This window comes from Muntiacus reevesi, chromosome 7 (assembly GCF_963930625.1).
Source record: "Muntiacus reevesi chromosome 7, mMunRee1.1, whole genome shotgun sequence".
Taxonomy (NCBI): domain Eukaryota; kingdom Metazoa; phylum Chordata; class Mammalia; order Artiodactyla; family Cervidae; genus Muntiacus; species Muntiacus reevesi.
Genome location: NC_089255.1, coordinates 800,644 through 816,104, shown reverse-complemented (window position 1 = coordinate 816,104; position 15,461 = coordinate 800,644). Strand labels below are relative to the sequence as shown.

At 48.6% G+C, this 15,461-nt stretch overlaps 2 protein-coding genes and 1 long non-coding RNA gene across 3 annotated transcripts in view; 1 reads left to right on the top strand and 2 right to left on the bottom strand.

The window, feature by feature from the left end:
• Positions 1–4,503, bottom strand: part of LOC136172100 (exocyst complex component 1-like) — a 39,341-nt gene extending 34,838 nt beyond the window's left edge. The window contains 4 exon segments of the mRNA XM_065941216.1: positions 358–545; positions 794–813; positions 3,812–3,936; positions 4,420–4,503. Coding sequence (XP_065797288.1) covers positions 358–545; positions 794–813; positions 3,812–3,936; positions 4,420–4,503 — 417 coding nt within the window.
• A 98-nt stretch (positions 4,504–4,601) lies between these two features.
• On the top strand, positions 4,602–5,804 carry LOC136172098 (putative UPF0607 protein ENSP00000382826). Its single transcript, XM_065941212.1, has one exon. The coding sequence runs from the start codon at positions 4,602–4,604 to the stop codon at positions 5,802–5,804; it is 1,203 nt and encodes a 400-aa protein (XP_065797284.1).
• Positions 5,805–12,930: 7,126 nt separating this feature from the next.
• The window catches only part of LOC136172406 (uncharacterized), a 42,302-nt gene continuing 39,771 nt past the window's right edge, over positions 12,931–15,461 (bottom strand). Inside the window, exon 3 of the long non-coding RNA XR_010664024.1 lies at positions 12,931–14,158. This is a non-coding gene — a long non-coding RNA (uncharacterized lncRNA). The remainder of the gene's footprint in view (positions 14,159–15,461) is intronic.

Below are 15,461 nucleotides of genomic sequence, written 5' to 3'. Positions count from 1 at the left end.
CAAACCACAAAAATTATATTCTCTAGCCTTGAACTATTCTGAAGTGTTCCAGAGGCTGGGGGAATCAACCCCCAGGGTGGTTTCAGGTTGGCTACTTTCTACTTCCATCACTTCATATCAAGAACCTCCCCAAATCCAGAACCTCAGCCAACTGCCTTCACTGGCCTAATAAGAATGGTTCTGTCTCTGGACCAAGAACAGTGAAAGACAGAGGGAGGCAGCTGGTGATGCGCTTCTAGGGAAAGACAGCAACGATCCCACCGTCTAGGCTCAAAGGCAGCGGCAGCAGAATATGAACATCACCAGTCTCCTCAGCTTACCACACATCACTAGCCACACGTTACAAGAAAGGCTGACCCCATCTAACACCTGCAGCTCTCTGGACAACCTTTCTGCAAAGGCCTCGGCGCTAGAAATTGCATATTCACAGCCTTCCATCATTATCTCAATATCCCGCTCTTCTCTTGCATTTAACTCTTGGCATTCATCCACTGCCTCTTCCTCACCTCCTGTCACACTCTGATTTTCTCCACTTGGAACAGATTCTTAAAAGAGGGTAAAAATTAAAAATAAAGTAGTAAAAAACTAGGAAGGACAACAGCATTGTACTTACAGGTAAGGTCAGTTATAAGCACAGGTCACATTTAGATGCTGAAAAATAGGAAAAAAATGATTCAAAATATATGAAAAAAAAACTTATTTTTATGAAGAACCGCATATGTTAACATGTCTATTATAACAAAAGCATGCAGTCTAATTTATTGACTTGTGTTAAAACAGGCTTTAGTCACACTTTCCCAAAACATAATTAAACTATAAAACAAATATAAAACCGGAAACGAAACACGTGTACAAGCCTAACCTCTTTTTTTTTCTCTACCTGGGATAACTGTTGCTCTAATACAATAATGCTTATAATTCAGGACACATGAGGAACAATTTGCTTTCCTTTTTTTCCCAGGTAACACCTTCTTCTGTTATTTTTGTTCTTTCTATCTTTGTTATGTTTTGTGTTTTCCTCCAAATAACTTCCAATTGAAATTTTAAAAATGCATCTACAATTCATAATTTATTTTGGGCAATGAAAATATTAACTGAACTTTCCATTTCTCTCTGTAAAAATTTTTCACATGTGTTTATAAAATTTCTAAGGATCAGCTAATAGAAACTTTCTCAATATCTGTATAGTAAGAACAACATCATGGCTGTGTAAAACTACAAAAATTTCAGCTGTCTTCCTGCTTCAAAACAAAAGACCAGGAGGTCAGAACTGAGATGCTTTCTAGATAAATGTTTCAGTTCACTTTCTGGAAAGAACAGACTCAGCATATGGGATTTTACATAAATCTTGAGATCGAGAGATAAAATGAAAAAAATAATTTTACCCTTAAATAAACCTCGAAACAAAGTTACTGATTTTCAACAATTCACAGGACACGCTTTAAAACACAAATTCCAAGTGTTTTAGATATTCATTATTTTGTATGAAAATGAGAATCTACATTCAGCATGACTTGACATATGTTAACTTGTCCTTGAACAAAACACACCTAATTCAAAGTAACAAATGATCTACTCTTAAGAATGCTAATTAGCCAGCTTTAGATAACATGCCAGAAAAAAAAGAGGGGCTAAAACTTTCGGCACAGGCAATTACAGACTGCAGTACACAAATGCAAGTCCCTTAGAGCGGCGTCTCCCAGCTCTCAGCCCTTTCCAAGTCACTCTGGAAATGTTAAAAGTGTTTTGTGTGCAGCTTTTTAGCCACTAGGGGGCAGGGGATGCCCAGTTCATTCTGCACAGCTCCTTACACAAGTAAACATTTAAAATAAACAAATATTTTAAATGATCATAATTGTTTCAGAAGGCATCTTCTCACATAAGCAAGGTCATAAATCACTGTCAAGTAAAACTGAAGTAGCACCAAATCAATAACAAGAAACATTTTTATGGACTTTGAAACTTTAGAAAGCATTTGTATGTTCATTATCTAATGTAATCCTCAAATAAATTCCATGAAATAGTTATTATTTTCCCATTAGAAATTACCACATACTATGTCCTTAGTGACTGCCCAAGAAAAGCTGAAATCTTGAGTGTTACACCTATTAATGCCAAGGTCCCCGCCCCACCCCATGGGAATGCTGGATGCTAAAACTGACAGGGATTTTCAGCTCAAGATGGCAGACTAGGACACATTTACTTTCTGTTCCTTCTGAAACCATACTTAAATAAAAGTGTAGAAATACCAAAATTAATAAGCCAATAAAAGCCAAGAGGTTGTGGAAGTCATCAAATACAGAAAGATTTCAACATATTTCGAGAAGGCAAAAAATGAAACAGAGTGATGAATAAAATAACTAAGGAAAGACTGTCCTAAGGAGGGTCTGCACAAAGCCAGTTAGCTTTCGGTGAGTTCTGGTTATAGCAAAGGGCAAGGAAAGAAGAGGGGCTGAAAAACAAGGAAATTAAAGTTATTTTAGGGAAAAAAGTTACTTGTATGAGCTCCAGAGACCACTCAGCCTGCTGCCATATCAATCCATGGATTACAATGGATTGTTGGTAAGCAAGACAAGAAAATAAGGAAGAAACAAAAATGAAGAGATTGTTCCTTACTGAACTCTTCTCAAATGAGATCAAGGAATTATGGTTAAATGCCACAGCTGTAAATCATTTCTGCTCCTAGAGAAGTCAGATAGGGCTTATGATATTTCTCGCTTTTTTCAGACATAATTTAGGTCTGAGAAAAACCTTTTGTGTCCTCCAATCTCAAATCTTCTTGGGGATGGAAGTCCAAATTTACTCTGACATACTATAAAAAGAATCTCAAGAGCAGAGGGCAAACTAATTTATAATATATGAATTATGTCCAGTGTTATTTTAAATAGATTTTAAACTAAAATATATAAATAAAGTTTCACTGATCAATACAATTCTGGGTTCTGAAACCTCTACATGTCACATGCCTGCTGTGTAACACACAATGTCAGCCCAGGAGAAAGAAAACACTCCAATGAAGTAAGCCAAAGAAACAAGATTCAAACTCGATAAAGCCATGTTAGACTAGGAGTTTTCAGTCCTATCCTATTCTTTTGAAGCTTCTACCTTGTGAATAATAACATGTCTCCCTTGTCCTAGACACCCAAGAGTGTGACTTCTCTCCTGGGCATAAGAATCTTTAGAATTATATATGGTAGTAAAGAGTGGACCCAGCTGACATGCTCACAGTGACCAAACTGTACTGACTGACTGAAGCTGACACAGGGCTCCACTATGAAGCTGCAATAAGTGATGTGTTTGCTTTCTCAACATGAATGAGCTGCCTTACTGAACACACTCCAGGAAGGCCACAGAAACAGGCTTCTAATCCATACAGAATAATGCACTGGTAAATTTCTTTCAGGAAAGCCCATGATTTATCTAGACTATCATCTTTACATATCTGGATCCTTCAAACTATCCCAAAGGGAAAACCTCCGCTGGTGCTATGCTGACAACTGGTGGTCCTTAACCTGCCTCTTCTGAGATCAGAACCCAACGCAGCAGGTGATCAATTCATGAATTGAGCAAAAGAAAACCTACAGGGTAGGATATAGACTCATTATAGGTATGACACTTAGGGCTAAGTGCCATAAGGAGGACAAGAAAAGAACAGTAACACGTGAAGCATGTATGGCGGGGAGGCACCACAGCCCAGAGCAGGTTTGGGTCACATCCTGGCTAAGCCATTACCATCTGCACACCCTGAAGAACAGTCTAAGATTTAACTGTTGTACCAAATTTCTAAAAAGAAGTGAAGAAAGAGGCTTACCCGCCAGAAAAGGACGTGGTGGGGTGCAGCACCTGGCCAGGTGAGGGCTCTGCATTCCGGCTGGTGATGATGGCAGAGGAGCCGCGGCGGAGAAGCTGCTCCTGGCTCCTGGCCTCGCAGAGAAGCTGGAGAGGTCCCCACAGGTGCTGGACCACCCCCGGGAGGGTGGGTGGCTCCTGCAGTCAGCTTTGCACAGGTCTCTGAGACCCAGGCAGGGAAGGGCCGGCAGATACACACGCAGGCACCAAGGGGGCTGCATGATGAGGAGCTAGATGGGATGAGCTCTGGAGAAGGAGGCCCCCACGGTCCTGAAGAGTCTCTGCACGGTGGCCCATCTGGTGCCAAACACCTGCCACCCACAGTGGGAGGTCTCAGCGGCTAGAGAGCCCGGGAGGGGTCGTGCACTGGGCCCCGCCCTTTGCCCCGGAACTTGCAGTTTCTCTGTGACACGTATACCATGGACGCGTCACAATTGCCAGGCTGAGTCCTCCTCCCTCCAGGGCGTGTTTGACCGCGAGAGGAGTAAGAAGCTAGGGAGACGCTCTCCCAGTTTCACATTCTATTCTCGGGTTATTTGGCGCACAATCTGTCCTATACGGGCAATTTACTGTGTAAACTTCTTTCTGGGCTCCGCCGCCGGCGCCCGCTGGGCCGGCGCTCGCTGGTTTTGCGCCCTCGGGGTGCCACCACATCTGGCCGGGGTCACCCCGCCGCCCCAGCTCCTGCTTTACAACCTGGTCGCAGGCTGCTCAACCAGGATCCAGTGCCCTCATCGTCCGGGTTTTACAGCATGCCGAAAAGGTGGTACCCAATCCAGCAGGCTGGGTACTCCCGTGTGGGCGGGCTACCCCTGGCGAACTTGAGGGAGCGGCCGAAGCAGCAGCCCGTCCTGTCCACTCGTAATTCCATGATGTTCGGACCTTCGAGAACCGTCAGAATTCCTCCACCGGGGCGCAAAATTACTCTCCTGCGTTCACTCCCTGAGCTACCTGTTCAGGTAGCCAAGGCTGGGAAGCCGGTACCAACCAGTCACCGCCCACTTCCTCGCGCAAAGGAGAGTAAGGCCATGGTCCAGGAAGATCAAAGGGAAGGCGTGACAGAGGAGGAAGGTCACACAGAGGCCGAAGGAGAGGACAACGGAAAGATGAGTCCGGACCCCAGCGGGGCTATGACAATGACACCTAGGCCCCAGGAGACCGGCGGGCTCCTCCCGCCCCTCCACTGCCCTCCCGAGCCTCCAAACCTCCTTCCGGGGCACCCAGGAGGCAACTTCAGTGAGAAAGCCCAGGTGTCTCGGACGAAGCCTTCCTCCCAAAGCCCCGCCATCTGCTCAGACGGCACTGCTGGAGACGGCCGGCCTCCCTCGCAGCCTGGCCCCGTGGCCACGGTGCTCTCTGCCCCAAGTCCGCGCTGCAGCCTGCTGCCCGAGAGGCCAGGAGAAGTGGTGCTGGGTGAAGACCACCAACCCGGCTGCCCAGAGTCACCGATGTCCGGGAAGGCGCTGCAGCGTGAGCTACCTTCAGACACCCCGCGGAGAAGCTCTTCTCCCCTGGGAGCCGCCGGCAGTGGGCGCCCCCGCAAGAGGACGATGCCCCCGCCGCTTTTTCTGCCACTGCCGCCACCGCCGCCGCCACTGCCGCCCCCGCTGCCGCTGCTCTGGGGTCGCAGTGACCTTCCCCCGCCTCCGAAGCTTCCAGCCATGACTCGCGCCAAAACCCGGGGCACCCTGAAACAAAACAGGGACCGTCAGAGGAACAGAATCCTGAGGGATGCAAGGAAGGCCATGCGACGCCGCAGCGCCGCCCCGCCTGCCCCAGGGACCACAGGCTCCCTGCCTCCGGTCAGTCACACGTTGCAGGTCCCTCCCTACCACCACCAACTTGGCCGACCTGTCCTCCAGATTCCCCAATCTGGCTGGCCTTCCACCTTGCCTGACACCTTATGTGGATCGGGTGGCAAGACACACAGCCCCCGTGGACTCTCATTCTGCTAGTCCTGCAGATGCTCTGCCTCCAGTTTCCAATCCCACTGTGGGAACTGCCCTCAAGGAGGATGCGGGCACTGCGTGTGCAGTCAGAGCAACACCACCTTCTATTTCTGACCTCTCCACACCCCTGAGCACCCCAACCCTCCCCTTCCAGCCACCCTCCGACAAAAATGAACCCCCAACACCCATGTGTGTAGATTCTCCCCCTCCCTCATACTTACTCACCCCTCTTCCAGACCGCCCCATCGCTCCCCCTGCTACAACTTCTACTGGAGTCCCTTTTACCACCACAGTCACAGCATCTCCAAGTGTAACCTTCCTGTCTCCTTCAGATCAGGACGTCACTGACATGGACACTACTCCCCCGGCTCATGCTGTAACCTTTCGGTCTCCCCCAGGTATTGGGGTGGAGCAGACACGCACTGCAGGGAGACCAGACACCACCAGCGCCATTTGTGCCGACGGTCTCCTGCCCTGCTTCAATCTTTAACTATGCCTTTCACTCCCAAACCAACCCTCACCCTACATTTGCAGCCACTGATGGGCAGCAGAGAGCCTCTGTTTTTCCCAAGCCCCCATCTGGGGCTCCGGCTGCTGTCTTCCCCGGGCCCCCACCTGGGGGTCAGGCTGTCGTCTTCCGCGGGCCCCCACCCGGAGGTCAGGCTGCCGCCATTCCCGAGCCCTCATCTGGGGCTCCGGCTGCCGCCTTCCCTGGGCCCCCACATGGTTATCAGGCTGCCACCTTTCCCGGGCCCTCATCTGGGGCTCCGGCTGCCGTCTTCCCCGGGCCATCACCTGGATATCAGGCTGCCGCCTTTCCCGGGCCCCCATCTGGGGCTCCGGCTGCCGCCTTCCCCGGGCCCCCACCTGGGGGTCAGGCTGCTGCCTTTCCCAGGCCCTCATCTGGGGCTCCCGCTGGCGCCCTCCCCGGGCCCGCACCTGGGGGTCAGGCTGTCGTCTTCCCCGGGCCCCCACTCGGAGGTCAGGCTGCCGCCTTTCCCGGGCCCCCATCTGGGGCTCCGGCTGCCGCCTTCCCCGGGCCCCCACCTGGGGGTCAGGCTGCTGCGGTTCCCGGGCCCTCATCTGGGGCTCCGGCTGGCGCCTTCCCCGGGCCCCCACCTGGGGGTCAGGCTGTCGTCTTCCCCGGGCCCTCATCTGGGGGTCAGGCTGCCGTCTTCCCCGGGCCACCACCTGGGTATCAGGCTGCTGCCTTTCCCGGGCCCTCATCTGGGGCTCCGGCTGCCGCCTTTCCCGGGCCCCCACCTGGGGGTCAGGCTGCTGCGGTTCCCGGGCCCCCACCTGGGGCTCCGGCTGGCGCCTTCCCCGGGCCCCCACCTGGGGGTCAGGCTGCTGCCTTTCCCGGGCCCTCATCTGGGGCTCCGGCTGCCGCCTTTCCCGGGCCCCCACCTGGGGGTCAGGCTGCTGCCTTTCCCGGGCCCTCATCTGGGGCTCCGGCTGCCGCCTTCCCCGGGCCCCCACCTGGGGCTCCGGCTGCCGCCTTCCCCGGGCCACCACCTGGGTATCAGGCTGCTGCCTTTCCCAGGCCCTCATCTGGGGCTCCGGCTGGCGCCTTCCCTGGGCCACCACCTGGGTATCAGGCTGCTGCCTTTCCCGGGCCCTCATCTGGGGCTCCGGCTGCCATCTTCCCCGGGCCCCCACCTGGGTATCAGGCTGCCGCCTTTCCCGGGCCCCCACCTGGGCCTCCGGCTGCCGCCTTTCCCGGGCCCCCACCTGGGGGTCAGGCTGCTACCTTTCCCGGGCCCTCATCTGGGGCTCCGGCTGGCGCCTTCCCCGGGCCCCCACCTGGGACTCTGGTTAATGTCTCCCTTGGAACCCCATCTACGGCCTTGGGTCCTGTCTTCCCCGGCCCCACTGTGTAGGACTCCAGCCAGTGTCTTCCCCATCCCTCCATCTAGGGTTCTGCCCACTCTCTCCCCTAGCCCCCATCTACAGCTTTTGGTCCTGTCTTCCCTGGCCCCCTCTCTAGGGCTTTGGCTCTTTCCCTCAGTCCCCAAATTATGGCTTTAGGTCCTGCCTCCCCCAGCCCCCCATCTATTGCTTCAGCTCCTGTTTTCCCCAAACCCCATCTATGGCTTCGGCTCCTGCCTCCCCCAGCCCCCCACCTATGGCTTCGGCAGTTATCTATGCTTCAGCAGTCAGCATCTCTACAGATGTCAAACCAGTCTTTGACATCAAAGCTATGGATGCACCTCCTCCTCAGACTTTACTTTCTAGTCTACCTCTGACTCCAAGGACAACCACTACTCATACCACATGGCTCTTCCTGGTTCTGAGAACACAGCACCCAGTGGCAGCGATGCCTGGACCCGAGCCTCGACTTATTTACCTGTGGACGTGGTCAACAGAGGTACCCATGTTTCAAGTGAAGCTTGAAACCCAGAACTCACCATTGAACCCACATCTGGGGCCAACAATAGGAAGAAGCCTAACAAGTCTATTCCACTGGGAAACCCATTAGCCCTAGCACAAGATGAAAAGCTAACCTCTTCTGCAGTCCAGCCACCCAGAGGAAGGATAATGGATTCGGGTTTACCAGATCCCCTGTCTTCCACCACCACCATCAACATGCAGCCGCCCTCTGTCTACAGCTCAGGTATTTTCCCCAGGGATGTATCTGCTACTTCTGGTTTTGGAATGGATACCACAGTGCCCAGTCCTGGAGACAGTAGCTTGCTGTCTTGCTAGTACCACATGAGGCCCACTGTTGATGGGGCTGCAGCCTCTATGGCTGGTGGGAGTTTTGGGTTGGTGTGAATGCCCTAGGCCTCACTTATTCAGAAGCATCTGGCCCACCTCACTTTTGCACAGAACTGTGTGGGACACCCAGCACCACCTGTGTTCCTACTGTGGCCAGATCACCTTGGGCTCATCTCATTGCAGCTGGCTGCTGCAGTAGGAACAGCAAGCCCCCATCCCAGCATCCGGGCACGTATCTGGTTCCAACTTGAATCCAAACGCCTGGGGTCTCCTTCAGCCAAGTCCAGGTGGTAGAGTCACGGCAGGGGAAACCACCATCCTTATGGTTAGAGGTCGGGGTGTTACCACTTCCCATCACTGCACCCAGGACCCACATGAGTGTAGACAATCTACAGTTACAAATCCCATCACCATGAAGAAGAAATTTGTGTCAAGGGACAAGTCAATTTCAACTTTTCACTAGAACAACACTGCATCCATTGGATTTGCAACTGTGAGACCCACCCCTGGCTTGAAACCCACTAGAAGTTCCACCTGACTTCCAAACACAAGGGGTCCACCTGTCCAAGATCCAAGTGGTGGTGGTATAGGAGGGAACGTCATCATTCCCAGGAATGGAGGACCTGGTATCCACACTTCCCATCAGTACAACTGGGACCCACCTGGCCAATACACCATGGGTGAACACATGGAAGGAGCCACATCTCATCTCGGATGGGAGGCCCCAGTGTCAGCACCTGCCACTGGGCTCGGAACTCATATATGCAAAGCACAGAGAGGGTGACGGGGGCCAGCACCTCACCCGCTGTGACTGGGTACACTTCTGCTGTCCCATTCACACAAAGCACCCAGGCCTCCCCAGCCCAAACCCACGTAGTACGATGGGGGATAGCACCATATATATTTAGAGAGGAACGTCTGCACTCAGAACTCCTGGGACCCCAACTCAGGGCACCCCTCTGACTTTGGAGGAGCACGATGTTGCCTTTAGCAGCAATGAGCCAAAGGACCACACGCTCAGCGATATGCACGGGTAGGTGTGTGTTGTATGTGCATGGGTGAGGAAGGTGGGTGTGTGTGTCGTGCAGGCTGAGAAGTATCTGAGCCCAGTTCAGAACTACATACCAGAATTGAGAAGTTCCATGTGGAGGATGGAAAGTAATCTGCATGTATCATCCACTATGCCATCCCTGGTTTGACTGTAAACTTGGCCGACCCAAACTTCTGGATATTTTCCCTACACTTGGAACTGGCAAGTTCTACAGCTGTCTTTAGCTGCTTCCTCTCCCCCTACCCATTTGCCTCAATGGACACTTATCTTTCCCAGCTTTATGGGCAAATATGTATATAGGTAATTTATATATAAGTAAAAACTTATTCCTGTTAATCTACTACTGTTTGTGTGTCTTTACCCATTGATATATATGAGTCATGATGTGTTGAGGCAGACTTAAGGTTGCAAAATTTTCTGGGTCCCAGTGACTGGGTTGTGGAGCTAGGCATACATTATGACCATGTGTGCTGACTTCTGAAATCTGCTTTGAGTGTAAGGAGTGACAGTCCAGGAAGAACTAAGGTCCAGAGGAGGGAGAGACAGGGCAGCTCATCCTTACTTCTCTATGTCTCTCTCTCTCCCCCTGCACCACTCGAACCACACCAGAGGCCAGACAATCCCTGATGTGTGAAGAGGAAACACACTTTATGGTTTTCGTTTTTGAAAACGTTTAAATGTCTCTTTTGTGCATCTTCTGATCCAATTGAAACTTAGGCCAGTCATCTTTGTATGTTCCCACTTCACCCAGAGAGGATGGACTTTGTATCCAGGTTCATGTGTCTGGAGAAACAAAGGAAGAGTCCATGCCTGCTCTGTAATTGTTGAAAATTTAAGTTTACTTCAAGTTGATCATACTGCTTAAAGTATCAGAAAAGATTCTCTTCAATAACTGGCTTGGCTCTGAGATAGGCTGCTAAAATACCAAATATAAGAGGTATAACTGTGTCCAGTTCTTGCAGACCCTAGAGTTTTGCTGGGCCTCCAGGAGGTTCAATAAAGGCAAAACTCCTGACTCTCTGTAGCCTATCCTGTAGTCAGAGGGGAGAACAGAAATCAGTGTAAATTATCTGACAAGCTGGTGGTGTGGTTTAGTTGCTAAGTTGTGTCAGACTCTTTGCAACCCCAGGGACTGTAGCCCACCTGTAGGCTCCTCTGTCCACAGGATTTTCCAGGCAAGGATACTGGAGTGGGTTGCCATTTCCTTCTCCAGGGGGTCTTCCTGACCCAGAGATCGGGCCAGGTCTCCTGCATTACAGGTGGATTCTTTACTGACTGAGCCTCCAGGGAAGCCTAGTAACAAACGCAACAGAGATTGAGCAGTGTATGGGCAGAGAAACAAGGTGTTCCAGTTAAACAGTAGAACAGGATAAGTCTTACTGGGAAGGTGGAGTTTGAACAGTGTAGCGGGAGGGAACTGAGTCAGATACCTGAGGAAAAAGCATTCCAGATAATGGGAATAACCTCTGCAAGGCCCAGAAGAAGGACACCAATGTCCTAAGGGAAAAGCTAGTAAATAATGCGGCTGGAAGAAAGTCAGAAAGTGGGAAGGGAGAAGAGAAGAGGAAAGGAGGGTGGAGAAGATGTGGATTGAATTGTGGCATCATCGTTTATTGATTGTGTGATCACAAAGTTAATTCAACCTTCAAAAGTTTCAGTGAAATCAGTGATTTTCCTATGGCCAATTTACCTCACACGAGTTTGGAAGGATAAAATAACACAGGGAAATGAATTATAAGCCACTGTTATTATTCTACACATAAAGACAGATAGACAGACAGATATAGAGAGTTAAGACAATTTTTTTGTCCCCCTCCACAGATTCATATATTGAAGCCCTATCCCCTTATGTGTGATGGAATTAGGAGATGGAGTTTTTAGGAGGTAACTAGGTTTAGAAGAGGCCATGAGGGTAGAGCTGTCATGATAGGATTAGCTCTTATAAGAAACAGAAAAAACACGAAAGCTTTCTCTCTCCACCATGTGAGGAGGACACAGCAAGGAGATGGCCATCTACAAGCCAAAAATGGAGGACTCACCTGGAAGTGTTTCTGCCTTGCTCTTAAGACTTCCCAGAAGTGTGAAATGTCTCTTGTTTAAGCCACTTAGTCTATGCTATTCTGTTATAGCAGCCTGAGCAGACTAATACAGGCAGGTGAGTAGGGAAAGGATAACTGATAGCTACATAGATGGAGATAGAGCATGCGTATGTATGCTTAATGAATTACTTCAAATGTCCTCACCAGGCAATTCAAATAGGAGATTCCCATTTTAAAGGAATAAAAGTGCTTGCTTTCATGAAGTATACAGATGGAAAAATACTGCAGCCTAAAAATGCACAGCACTGAGCCTAATGCAACATTTCTGAGATTAGTCCTGCAAAACAAAGAACACCATCACAGAGAGGCCGACAGCCTCCTCCCGGCACCCTGCCGCCTGATTCATTTACTCCAAGTTGTTCCTTCCGACTCCAGAGGATCAAAGCTCCTGTTGCCTGACTTCAGACACTCTCCTTCCCTACCAGAAGCAGGGCTGAAATACAGTTTGCTTCTAATAGTTCCACACCTTCTCTCGGCCATGCAGGACAACATCACCAGGGACAATTTTTAACTTTTAAAATTTATAATGCTTTTCATTAAAAAACAAAAATCCTTCAAAGCTGAAAACAACAATTCTGATAAGGCAAGCACTTAGCAAATGTATGAGATATAAAGATGATTTTGAATTTCATGTTTTAATGCATTTACACAGTTGAAGCTACATCTAAATAAATGGAAATATTGTTATGAAAATACTATGTGGACATGATAGCATCTCAAATACAGAAATTCAACTTTTCTAACCCCAGTTCCCCTCTCCAGAGACAGTTTTTGGCCACAGGAATGTTGCCCCCATAATTCTAGACATTATGTTTATCTGCTGTATCCATTGTAGATCCATTTTAGCACCCTAGCATGAGGCAGGAAGATAAACTCCTACCCCCACTACTTCTCATCCCTCTTCCCTCCAATACATCATATTCATTTCATCACTTCTGCTGCCTCTCTTCTGTAATGCCATGCAATTTTTGCTGGCTTTTATTGAAGGGAGAAGTAGTAGCCTAGTGGCTAAAAGCCTTGGTTCTGGAGATGGACCACTTGGCTCGGAAGCTTTGTTCTTCAGTATATTAGCTCTGCAATCCTGAGCAATTTACTCAACCTTCCTGGGCCTCTGTTTCCTCACCTGTATGATGAGGAACTGGATGATAACCACCACTGCGTGGATTTGCTCGTGATGATGCAAATAATAACACATCTGCAGCCTTCAATGTCCAACACACGGAAGCTCTCAGGAAATATTAGCTATAGGACATAGCTACAGTACTCACTTTCACTCTAATCTCATCATTTTCTTTATGCCTGAGACTGCTTGTGCCCCCAGTTCTGTCTTTCCCCTTGTACAGCTCACCTTTGGGCAATAGCATGTTTGCTTTACCTGTGATGATAATATTTATAATTTGTTATGCAAACACAACAAAGTGTCCTGTGTTTTATTTACAGGTTGATGCTATGGGTTGAAAACCAGTAAGTTAAATTAACTAAGTTCTGCTCGGTCCTGGGGACAACAGAATGGTAGAACTGTATTTCCCTCTCTGTAGGCATGATGCTCCTACTTCTGTCTCTATCATCAACTGTTTAAACTCATGCTGTATTTCAGTTTGCTTTTTCCTTCAACTGCTATTTTCTCACAAAATGTCATCACTTCTCCTAAAATCTGACCCACCTTCTTTTGTTCTCTTGAACCATTTCCCCAGAATAAACTATTTTTAAAATGTTCAAAGGCAACACTGTTTCCTTGCCTGGATCCCCTCCTCTTTCAGAACCCTTGCCCCTCCCCCTCCTCAGTTTGAAGCTCTAAGACCAAAGGAAGCATAAGACCCTGAAAGAAAAGAGACCAAATTGCTTTCAGGTTAGACTGGAAATAACCACTAGTTACTGATCATGAAAACGGCATAATTCTGGCCCCATCACTCCTAATTTCCTTGCCTTGTGGGAGAGTTAACAATCTGGATTTCAACCAGTACTTCAGGTCATTATGAGCCAGGTAGTCCTTATTCCATACTGTGCCCAATACTGGTCTAGGCCACGAGTGAGATCTCACCTAGGGCCTCTTACATTTCTTAAGATTAGAAATTTTGTGTGGAACTTCAGGCTAAAACTCTCGTTATTATCAAGCAGGGCATTTTCCCCACATATACCTCTCAAGAATTAGCAGGCGGCTTGTGGAAGATTTGAGAATCCCAGACTCATGAATGCATGTCTTTCTTGTCGCCGATATTTTCTTCTCAGAGATCCAGAAACACCCTTGCCTATGCTGAGCCCACCCAGGCCCTCCCTGGACCGGGCGCTGCCGTCACCCAGGGTGACGAGAGGCGAGGGGCTGCCTGAGCAGCAGCTGACGCCTCACGTGAGACGGAGCCGGGCGCGGTCCCTCAGCAGCCCCGGGACAGGGGTGCCGCCCTCAGACGCTCCTCTCGGGCCTGGAGAACGCCGCGGGTGCTAAGTGTTGGAGCCACAATGTGGACCTCCCGTATTTGCCCAAGGTGGAAAGGCTAGGAGAGACAGAAAAACAAAACAACCTTGAGAAACAGAACCAGGCTTGAAAAGTTGTCTCTCTGAGACAAGTGGCACTATTGTCTTAAATTCACGCTAAGTTGGAGATCACACACCTTTGGTTTTTAAACTGGCAGATACTTGTTTTACAATGTTGTGTTGGTTTATGCCATACAACAAAGCAAATCAGTCATAATTATATATACATATATAATATATACATTATATATAATATAAACATATAATTATCTATATCTGTATCTCCCCTTCCTCTTGAGCCTACCTCAGCCCTCCCCTCACTCCCCTCCAGGCCATCACAGAGTACCAGGCTGGGCTCTCCGGGTTATCCGGCAGCTTCCCACTAGTAGCTATTTCACACGTGATAGTGTCTATATGCCAATGCTACTTTGTGGCGACATGGATGAACCGAGACACTTTCTTAGAAGTAGGTTTTCAGAACATGGAGGAAAAATGAAAGCTTATGTCCAAAGAGATGGGGATGTGTGTGGGGGAGGCGGGGGGACAGTGAGATAAAGGGTGCAAAACATAAGCTCTGTCCATTTTTAATTTGCTGCTGGACTAGCCCAGGCTGTTGTACAGAAATCTGAAAACACTAAATGTGGTGAAATAGCCACATGGACAATTGCTCAAAAATACTTTTCTGTTCCCCTTGAAACAGAATGATTTTACTGATTTCATCAAATACATACCTCAAAGTGATGACAGAAAGTTGAGTAAGTTATGTGCTGGGAATTGCACTTATGATTATTAGCAAGCACAATTACAGTGCTTACACTACAACAAGTACTATTTTAAGTGCTTAGCAAGTGCTTAAGCCCATTTAATCCTCACAATTGCAATCTTAGGTAGGTATTATTTATAATACTGACTTATTTTTTTGAAACTGAGGCCCAGAGAGGTTAAAGAGCCTGTCCAATGTCGCACAGTAAGTAGATGGCAAAAACCCAGGATTAAAACAAACCATCTATACTTTCATCACTTTGCTATGTCACCTTATTACAAGTTATGTTTAGGGAAGGGACAAAAATGACAAGACTCAACTAAAAGGAAAAGGGAGAAATGAGAAAATGACTGATCCTAGAAGCTAGGCAGGGTTTAGGCTCAGGAATTTCTGGTGATGAGGTCTAGAAATAAGAATAAGAACTTTTGGGGAATATTAATTTGGGGTAGTATCTGAATCCATTGAGAAATGACTTTGTTTTCTTTAAAATTTATAAAGACCAGTTGGATGAAGAGTCATAAAGGAGAGGAAAAGAAGATGGTGGCTTAAGTAACGTCTTA

Excerpts from the sequence above, each read along its gene's own strand:
- LOC136172098 (XM_065941212.1), top strand. The coding sequence starts at position 4,602 with ATGCCGAAAAGGTGGTACCCAATCCAGCAGGCTGGGTACTCCCGTGTG.